The sequence below is a fragment of the Penaeus vannamei genome, unplaced genomic scaffold, assembly GCF_042767895.1.
Source record: "Penaeus vannamei isolate JL-2024 unplaced genomic scaffold, ASM4276789v1 unanchor1026, whole genome shotgun sequence".
Lineage (NCBI taxonomy): Eukaryota > Metazoa > Arthropoda > Malacostraca > Decapoda > Penaeidae > Penaeus > Penaeus vannamei.
Window position 1 is genome coordinate 20,001 of NW_027214030.1, and position 9,845 is coordinate 29,845.

The window sequence follows — 9,845 nt, forward strand, 5'->3', positions numbered from 1 at the left end:
AAGATGTCTCGACACCTACAAGAGGACAAGGAAAACACTCATCATAAAAGGAGTCAAAATATAATGTTCTCTTTGTCTGGTTTCCTGCACAAAAAACTGAAGAGGAAAGGGAGAGGCAGATAAATAAGTAGAGAAAGAAAGAGAAAAGAGGAGAAGGGAGAACGAAGGGGGTGGGGGGGAAATGGAATGATGGCGAGAGAGAAGTGATGGAGCGAAGATGGACAATCGGCAACGTTTCCTCCACCTTCTTCCCTCTCTCACGTTCTCTCCTCGTCAGATCACGAAAAACGTTTATCTTACAAAATGTGTCTTTAATACATGTGGCTTGACCCCCTCCCCTCCCCCTCCCCCTCCCGTCCCCTACACTCCGATTTCTTACAAGGTTGGCACTCTTTCTCGTCAACTAAAGGCTTTTTATTTCTTTGAAACTGAAACCTCCTTTTCTAGAACTCGCAAAATTAACCATTTCTTGTCAAAGCAAAAAAATTTAAAACAAAGAATAAAATCGTGATAATACTGATAATTGCAATAATAATAATAATGATGATGATGATGATAATGATAATAAAAATGAAAATTAATAATAATCAAATTAAGACCTGGTTAATACCAATAATAATCATGGTAATGACATTAAAACGCCAACTCTGAACTAGCCTAAGAATCCTTCACAAGTTAACACTTTGATCCACAACACAAAAACATTCTTGATGTGTATTTTACACGTAATAATCAATCAAATCTTGAAATGCAAATCAAATACCCGATACTTTTCTTTACCTTTATTTGATGAAACAAACTGAAATGCGAATTCTAGCAATTTGTGTAACGAAAGATGTACAAAATCTGTTCACAAGCTCGTCGAGAGACTAAAGACAACGACACTCCGAATTCCAAATTAAAAAGAAATGTAATGTGCACAATTGAGGACATCCATATATAATAGGTTTTATATACAAAACAGAAAAAAAATTGCCCTGTCTTACTCCGGCGAATTTTTTGTACTTTTTGTTATTTTTTTTGGCCTCCCTTGCTACGGAAAGAAAAGAGAAACGTAAACAAAGAACTTAATGACTACGGTGTGACTTGATATCAAAAGCTTTCGTAATTAGAATCCCCTTCTTGATCATAATGTTTCTCAAAATCATTTTAAAAAAATCAAGAATCCTCTATGTCACACACATACACATACGCACACATACACACAGGGAAGTGTTCTTCTTAAGCATAAAACGTATGTTAGGAACCCTGCTTCGTCGACCACTTGTCTCCCTTCGCGTCGCCAGCAGCCCGGACGTCGCTCTCTGCGTCAGGAGGTCCGACGCTTCGCTGTCCATCGCTGTCTCGGTCTCTGGGTTGTCGCCGACTCAGACACGTCTCTTTTTGGCTTCGTCCGCTACGTAAACGACTTCCTTCGCATTGCCAGGGGCCTAGACGTCTCTGCCAGCGCTGTCGGTGACGTCGGCGTGTCCCCTGCCGTCCTCGGGAGTCTAAACACCGTCATCTTGCGTCTCCTTCCGTCGCCGCCGTCCGTCCGTTCGAGACGTCGTATCTTTCGGCCGTCGCGACGCACGCCATCCCACATCGCCTTCCTCTCCTCCCTTTGTGCTGCATTGTCGCTCCTGACAATATGTACACACAAACACACACATGTAACTAATAATAGAATAGAAATCTGCTTTCATGATTCTGCAGCGCTGGGAATCCGTGGCGGCGTCCACGGCTCGTCTCTCTACCACTGACGACGACGACGACGACGACGACGTGCAAAATGAGCTCTACATTACACTGCATCCAGACTGACATACACACTTCGTCTCTAAGAGCGGCTAACGGGGGAGGTTTCCACACAAGCAGTTTCCCTTAATTATTCCGTCAATAAATATGAACATACAAAATTTGGTGCTAATTTGCGATATGAAAATACAATATATATATTCAGCATAGTAATCAAACTTCATTTCTTTTATTTTTTTTATCATTTTTAAATTCTTTAAATCTAATCCTACGATTTCTTCTTGCTTTTTATATCTTGAACATCCTCACACAACTTCACAGTCCAAACTCCTTGGGGGAAATGAAGGTGTGGCTTCGTTTAAATTCTCTATGTAAAGAATATTCACAAAAAAGCAGCTGCAGGGGTAGTACCTACAGGCAGGCAGGCAGGCAAGCAAGCAAGCAGGCAGACAGGCGGACAGACAGGCAAGCAAGCAGGCAGGCTGACTGGCTGGTCTGCTTGCATGATGCTGCTACCTGTGCCTCTCGACCCTGGTATTCACACTTGCACTACAACCCGTCCTTGTCCGAGCGATGTCATGCACAGGTCATGCGCTGCAGTTCTCTCGCTCTCTCTCTGTCTCTCTAGAAAGAGGAGAGGCTCTATTGAAACACTCTTTTCTGCCGTTTCCCTCGTGGAACCATCTTTTGGTGCATCACTCTTACGTGTATATGTACATATCTTTACCTTGTTTGTTTTACCTTAACAAAGATAGAAAGTGTTCGTCACACACTGGAAGGCTTCTAGATCTTCGCTCTGTCTCCGCGGGGCGGGGAGAGGGAGAGGGAAGGGAGGGAGGGAGGATGAGGGAGGGTAGGGGGAGGGAGAGGGATCCCGTCGTCCGTCGCTCACGCGCGTCCTGGCGACAAGCACCGGCCTCGTCTGGCGTCGGAGCTCCGCGCACCTCGGCACTTGGCGCCGCCGGCGACGCTGGCCCCGGCGCCACGTCTGTGGAGGGCGCGGTGGCGGCGTGGGACGGGCGGGAGCAGGGGCGAGGGTGGCGGCCGAAGCGGCGCCGCTACACCCACTCCAGGCCGTCGTCAGGGCTGCTGGAGACGGCCTCGCTGTCGTCATCGCTCGTGGCGCGCGCACCGCCGTGGACGCGGGGCGCAGCGGGCGCAGCGGGCGCGGCGGGCGGCGCGGCGGCCCCTTGACTGCGCGTCGAGTCCCCCCTTCCCGGCGGAGGCGCTCCCTCCCCTCCCCCCTCCCTTCCTCACACCTCCGTGCCGTCGGGCCCCTCGTCCTGGAACGCGCGGCCCTCGCCCGCCAGCGACGCCTTGCGCGAGTCGCTGGCGGTGGACGCCACGGACAACCGCTTGGCGCTGGGCTTGGGCGGCGGCTTGGGCGGCACCTTCTTGGCCGACGCCACCGAGCCCGTCGACGCCGAGCTCACGTCCAGCTCCTTGGCCGCCTTCGTGTTGTTGTTGACGCTGTGGCTGTTGTTGTTGTTGTTGTAGAGCGCGGAGGAGTCGAGCGTGGACTCGTTGCTGGAGGCGAGGGGGGAGCGGGAGGGCGGGGCGGCGGCGGCGGAGGCGGGGGAGGAGGAGGTGGGCGGGAGGTGCAGCGGCGACGGAGCGACCGCGGGCGAGGCGGCGCGGTAGGCGGGCGAAGCGGTCCGCGCGGTGCTGGCGGTGGACGGCGTGGGCGAGTGGGCGGGCAGGAAGGCGCCGCGGGTCACCAACTGCGCCGGCACGCCCTCGGGCAGCGCCTGCTGGTGTGCAGGCAGGCTCAGGCCGGCGCCGCCCTCCAGCAGGTTGGGCGTGGAGCGCGGCAGCGTGGAGCTGTGGTTGCGCTGGTGGTGGAGCGGGCGCGCCGGGCCGCCCGTGGCGGGGGCGTAGTAGGCCGGCAGCCCGGGCGGCGAGGCGGGCGACTGCGGCGTGCGCGGCGTGAAGGGCTCGGCGGCGCGCAGCGCGGGGCGCGTCAGGTCGGTGCGCGAGGTGCCGTCGGCGGTGGTGCGCGGGCCCAGCGTGTCGTAGATGGGGTCGTAGCGGCGCTCGCCCTCCTGCGGCGGCGGCGGCGGGGAGCTGGCGTCCGCCTCCAGCGACGACTGGCCCGCCCACGACGGCGAGCGGTGGCGCCGCGGCAGCGTCACGTAGCCAGGGCGCGGCTGCGGCTGCGGCGCGACGTAGGCCACGGGGTACGGCGTGTACTCGGCGGGGTGCACGTAGCTGTAGCGGTACTCGGCGGCGGGCGGCGGCGCGGCGGCGAACTGCGGCGCCACCAGCGAGTGGTAGGACAACTGCGTGGGCGACACGGCGCGCGGGCGCGTCATGTCCAGCAGGTCGGGGTAGTGGCCCAGGTAGTCGACGACGCTGTGCGGCGGCGCCACGCACGGCGCGTCCAGCGGCAGCGTCGTGTCCTGCGACGGGAGGTCGTCGTCCTCCTCTTCCAGCGTGGCCAGGGGCGTGCGGTGCGCCGCAGGCCCGGCCTCGGGGTAGTCCACCTCGTCGTAGCTGCGGTGCGCGCCCGCGTCCGCCGCCAGCGCCGCCATCTCGATGTCCGTCTGCGGCACCTGCTCGTACTGGCGCGGCGGCTTCTCCACGGGGTTCACGATCATCACGTTCTTGTGCTCGACGTGGCCGCCCGCCGTGCCGTTCACCTTGGGGCGCGCCTTCATCTCGCGGCTCTTGCGGCGCCGCAGGCAGCAGCACAGCGCCACGATGAGCAGCAGCAGCAGCAGGACGCCGCCCGTGGTGATGCCGATGATGACGTAGAGGTCGAGCGTGGCCTTGGGCGCCACGGCGCCCGTCTGCGAGGGCGCGGCGGCCACCAGCGACACGTTGTGCTCCACGAGGCCCGCCAGGTTGTCGGCCACGCACGTGTAGTAGGTGAGGTCGTGCTCCTGCACGTGCGTGACGGTGAGCTCCGACCAGCGCGTGGCCGCCTCCACCACCTCGCGCACCACGTAGCGCTGCTCCGGCTGCGAGAACGGGATCACCGACATGTTGGTGAGCACGCGGCCGTGCAGCACCCACTTGAGCTGCGGCAGCGGCTCGCCCGTCGCGCGACACGTCAGCGACGCGTTCTGGCCCGGCGCGGCGGGGACCTCCGTCTGCACCACGATGAGCTCCGGTCGGCAGGCCAGCTCCTCGTCCTTCACGCTCTCCCAGCGGCGTCCCGACACGCGCTCCGGCGAGTGGCACGTCACGTGCTCCTGCAAACACAAGGGGCGTCAGACAACTCGGGAGGCAGAGGCACATGCAGGGGGAAGGTAAAATGGCCACTTAAGGCACACTTATCAAAAACCAAACCAATTTACATGTTTACATGCCCCCCCCCCCTTCCTAAACCTCCGAAGAGACAACCTTCTACATCTCCCGTTTCCCTATCCCCCCTCCCCCTCCTCCCGCCCTTCCCTCCCCCTCACCTGCAGGAGCGACCTCTTCTTGGCCCAGCGCACGAGGTTCTTGAGGCGGCAGTCGCACTCCCACGGGTTGTCGTGCAGCTCGAGCTCCACCAGGTTCGTGTTATTGACGAAGAGTTCCGGCTGCACCAGCTTCAGCTTGTTCCCCGAGAGCCTGTCGGGGCAGTGAATGGGTGAAAGGGAATGCAATGGCTTTGCTTGTATCGAAAACAAAGGTGTATTTATCATGCAGAAGGGAAAAAAAAAATAATAATAATCACAGCAGGCGAACTTAAAAAAGAAAGAAAAAATATATCCTTATAAATAAAAAAAAAAAAAAATCGCATATAATCAAACTTTATTCCTGTTAATATCAGGAAAAGAAAAAGAAATATGAAACAGCAGCGCCATTCTCAGCAGTACTTTCGCATGATTTCCCAGATGAACACTTGCTTCCCCCCCTCCCCCTCCCCCCTCTCATATTCTTAAATAACCCCGGAACATGACACAAAAGAGGGTTCTTAACGCTGTACTTTTCTTGACAACTGGCTGTAGTTCTTGTGCGAAATTAGACGATAGATATGAAGAAAAAACTTTTTTCACAGGAAGATAAAAAAAAAAAAACTTTTCATAGGAAGGTAAAAATGAGGGAAATGTGGAGGCAAATGAATTTATATGTTTTATCTTGGCTTTTATTTCTTCCGCCTATCCTTTTGCACCACTCCCCAACATTCGCTTCCTATCATCTCCCACTCACTCCAACCCCCACTCCCACCCATACCCATACCCAAGCCACGCCCACTCCCACCCATACCCATACCCAAGCCACGCCCACTCCCACCCATACCCATACCCAAGCCACACCCACTCCCACCCATACCCAAGCCACGCCCACTCCCCCCCTCTCTCTCACCTGAGCGACGTGAGCAGCGCCAGGTTGGAGAAGGCGTAGTTGTTGATGTAGACGAGGTCGTTGTTCCGGAAGTCGAGCTTGCGCAGGTGGGGGAGGGGGGGGAACTGCACCCCGTCCAGGCGCATGAGGGAGTTCTCGCTCAGGTCCAGCACGCGCAGCTTCTCTAGGCCTGTGGGGGGTAAAAAAAGGGGGGGGGAGAGAGAGAAAGGGGATGATTAGTATCTTGGGTTGGGGAGAACGAGGGGAAAGTGGGTTGAGGGGGGGGGGGGGTAAAGAACGTAAAAGAGGGGAGAGAAAGAGGAAGAAGAGGAACAGGGTAAATAGAAAACGGGAAGAGGAGGAGGGAGGGAGAGAAAGAAAGAAAGAAAGAAAAAAGAAAAAGTCGTTCAAGCAAAACGAACTACTCGGCCTACACATTCGGATAGTTTCCACTACTCTAAAAAAAAAAGGGAAAATAGTCATTCTAAAAACCGACAGATAAAACGAGTGCGTGAACGTTTTCCTCCATTCACCATGGCCGGACGCGTCTGGGTGCCACGCCTTGCATATTTCATTGCTTGGGCTTTTAATTGCATTATCCGTCAAATAATACACATGCAAACAAACACATGCTGATCCCTCTCTCTATCCCTCCTTTCCTAGCCCCTCAAACTCCTCACATCCCTCCCCTCCCTGCTACCCTCTGCCTCCCCCTCTCTTTACCACTTATCTCCCACCTCCTTCCTTTCTATTTCTTTTTCTCTCTTTCTCTTTCCCTCCCTCCCTCTCTTTCACCAAGCACTCGCCCTCATCTCTCTCTCGCCTCCCTCTAGTAATCCCTCTCGCTTTCTCCTCAATCCCTCTGCTTCCTCTACTATCCATCCTTTACCCTCTCTTACTCCCCTTCTTTCCCCCTTCGTTCCTCCCTCCACCCCTTTTCTTCCTTCCCACAACCCTCCCTTAGAACCCTTTCCTTTTCCCTTATCCTTCCCTCCAACCCTTTCCCCTCCTTTCCACTACCCGCCTTCTCACCCTCCTCCCTACCCTCCCCTCATTCCACCCTCCCCCGAGTCTTTCCTCCTCCCTCTCCCCCTCACCCTTCTCCCTCTTCTTCCTTCCTCCTCCCTCCTCTCCATCCCTTTCCCTCCTCCCTCCTCCCCTCCCCCAACCTTCACCTTCCTCCCCTCCCCCAACCCTCACCCTCCTCCCCTTCCCACCTCCTCCCTCTCCTTCCACCCTCCTCCCCCTCCCCTCCCCCCTTCCCCCTCCTCCCCCTCCCTCTCCTTCCACCCCCCTCCCCCTCCCTCTCCCTCTCCTTCCACCCTCCCTCTCCTTCCCACCTCCTCCCCCTCTCCCTCTCCTTCCCCCTCCTCCTCCCTCTCCCTCTCCTTCCACCCTCCTCCCCCTCCCCCTCCCTCTCCCCTCCCCCTCCCTCTCCTTCCCCCCCCTCCTCTCCCTCCCTCTCCTTCCTCTCCTTCCACCCCCTCCCCCCTCCCCCTCCCACTCCTTCCACCCTCCTCCCCTCCCTCTCCTTCCACCCTCCTCCCTCTCCTTCCACCCTCCTCCCCCTCCCTCTCCTTCCACCCTCCTCCCCCTCCCCCTCCCCCCTCCTTCCACCCTCCTCCCCCCCTCCCTCTCCTTCCACCCTCCTCCCCCTCCCTCTCCTTCCACCCCCCTCCCCCTCCCTCTCCATCCACCCCCTTCCCTCTCCCTCTCCTTCCACCCTCCCCCTCCCCCTCTCACCAGTGAAGGTGTGCAGGTGCAGCTTGTCGACCTCGTTGGCGCTGAGGTCGAGCTCGATCATGATTCTGAGGTCCCTGAAGGCGTCCTTGTGCACGCTGCGGATGCTGTTCTCCTTCAGGTACAGCTTCTGCAGGTTGACCAGACCGGCCTTCTTGAACGCGTCCTTCTCCAGGTACCTGCGGGGGGCGGGGGGATGGAAGGAGAAAGGGGGTGAGAATATAAATGGCGATGAATTGAGGATCATAACGATAGGAGGCAGAGGAGGAATGAGGAAAAAAAGGAGGAGGAAAGGGTTATCCTCGGTATATAAGACTGAGGATAACCGGAAGAGAAAAGCAAAAAAAAAAAATAATAATAATAATAATAACAACAGGGCTGATAATCTGAGCATAAATGGAAGAAGAGATGAAGAGGGAGAATGGGAGAAAGGAACGATAATCAAGAAAACCCTGAAACAGGATTGGACGATAGGGATGTGGACCACAACTTGAAGACTAATACACTGAACAATCCTAGGATGAGAGGAAGAGGGATGGACAATCACCCGACGAATCACTGACAAGGGAAGGCAAAGAGCAGGAAAGTAACAACAATAAAAATAACAGCAAGATAACAGAAACGCAAAAAAATAAATAAATAAATAAATAAATAATAATAATAATAATAATAAAATACAAAAATAACATAGAATAGATAAAACAGATCACCAAGTAAAATTCCTAACCTAATTCCGAAAAAAATATGACTAAATCACAAAAATATACTACTCACAAACCTACTGACAAAATAGACCACCCCCAAATCACTCACCTGATGTTGTTGTTGTTGAGGTTGAGTTCCTGCACCTCCGGACTCAGCGTGGAGGGCACCGTCGAGAAGCCAGCGCTGCGACAGTCGGCCACCTGAGAAGCACGAGGAATGGGGTTGAGAAAATGAAGAAAATGGGGAGAGAGGACAAGGGAGGGAGAGCAAAGAGGAGGGGAGAGGAGAAGGGAGGGAGAGAAAGGAGGAGAGAGGAGAAGGGAGGGAGAGAGAGAGAGGAGAAGGGCGGGAGGGAGAGAAAGGAGGAGAGAGCAGAAGGGAGGGAGAGAAAGAAGGTAGGGAGAGAAAGGAGGAGAGAGGAGAAGGGCGGGAGAAAAAGGAGGAGAGAGCAGAAGGGAGGGAGAGAAAGGAGGGGAGAGCAGAAGGGAGGGAGAGAAAGGAGGAGAGAGGAGAAAGGAAGGAAGAGAGAGAGAGGAGAAGGGAGGGAGAGAAAGGAGGAGACAGGAGAGAAAAGAGAAGAAAACCAAAGCAAAGAAATAGAATGGACACCACAAGAAATGCGAAGAAAAGAAGAGAGGAGACAGGACACGGACGAAACACCAACAAAAGCGAATTTAAACAACGGCAACGCAGAATATAGACACGAAAGTAAACAAACAGCGACACGGAACCAAACTCGACCCCAAACTCTGGACCAAGAAAGGACATTGTTGCTCGCTGAAGTTTGTGCCTCAATTATTTACTTCGAGTGCCCGTCTGTCTCTCCCGAGTCCAGGAGTGGGAGGCGCGCCACGGGGCCCGCTCCTTGGCGAACGTCGGGCGCGAATCACGTAATTGCCTCACGTAACTTGCCTCGCGTGGCTTATGCGAAATTAAAAAGGGAACAACCGAAATATAAAAAAATAAATAAATAAATAAAGAGGGAACAACCGAAATCAAAAAAAAATTAAAGAGGGAACAACCAAAAAAATAATAATAATAATAAAATAAAAAAAAGGAGAGAGAGAGAGAAAAAAAAATCTTTCATTTACAACCTTGTCGAACCCCTTGGTAATTGACGTCAATAAAAATATAAATAAATAAATAACCGAAATCAAACGGAACAGATTATCAACACGCAATTAAACCCGGCCCTTAATTACACACGCGACACCACGCTCATCAATTAGAGGTCTTCGGAAAATTATCCAAAGCTAATAAGAAAAAAAAGTTAATCCCACGCAAAAACACCATCATTAATTCCCTGACTGACAACCGCTACATATAAACAGCAATTCACAACAACAACAACAACGACAACGGCAACCACCATAGCTCGCTCACTTATT

The 9,845-nt window shown here is 54.1% G+C and overlaps 2 protein-coding genes across 2 annotated transcripts in view; one reads left to right on the plus strand and one right to left on the minus strand.

Annotated features, from left to right (window-relative positions):
* The window catches only part of LOC113808537 (zinc finger SWIM domain-containing protein 8), a gene marked incomplete at its 5' end in the record, with an annotated part of 17,771 nt that extends 15,968 nt beyond the window's left edge, over positions 1 to 1,803 (plus strand). Inside the window, 2 exon segments of the mRNA XM_070119995.1 lie at positions 1,287 to 1,532; positions 1,696 to 1,803. Of these exon segments, the coding sequence (XP_069976096.1) occupies positions 1,287 to 1,532; positions 1,696 to 1,803 (354 nt within the window).
* Positions 1 to 8,657, minus strand: part of LOC113808538 (uncharacterized) — a gene marked incomplete at its 5' end in the record, with an annotated part of 10,166 nt that extends 1,509 nt beyond the window's left edge. The window contains 5 exon segments of the mRNA XM_070119997.1: positions 1 to 4,931; positions 5,145 to 5,295; positions 6,034 to 6,202; positions 7,756 to 7,931; positions 8,566 to 8,657. The exon segment at positions 1 to 4,931 is cut by the window's left edge and continues 1,509 nt beyond it. Of these exon segments, the coding sequence (XP_069976098.1) occupies positions 2,991 to 4,931; positions 5,145 to 5,295; positions 6,034 to 6,202; positions 7,756 to 7,931; positions 8,566 to 8,657 (2,529 nt within the window).
* Positions 8,658 to 9,845: the final 1,188 nt, after the last annotated feature.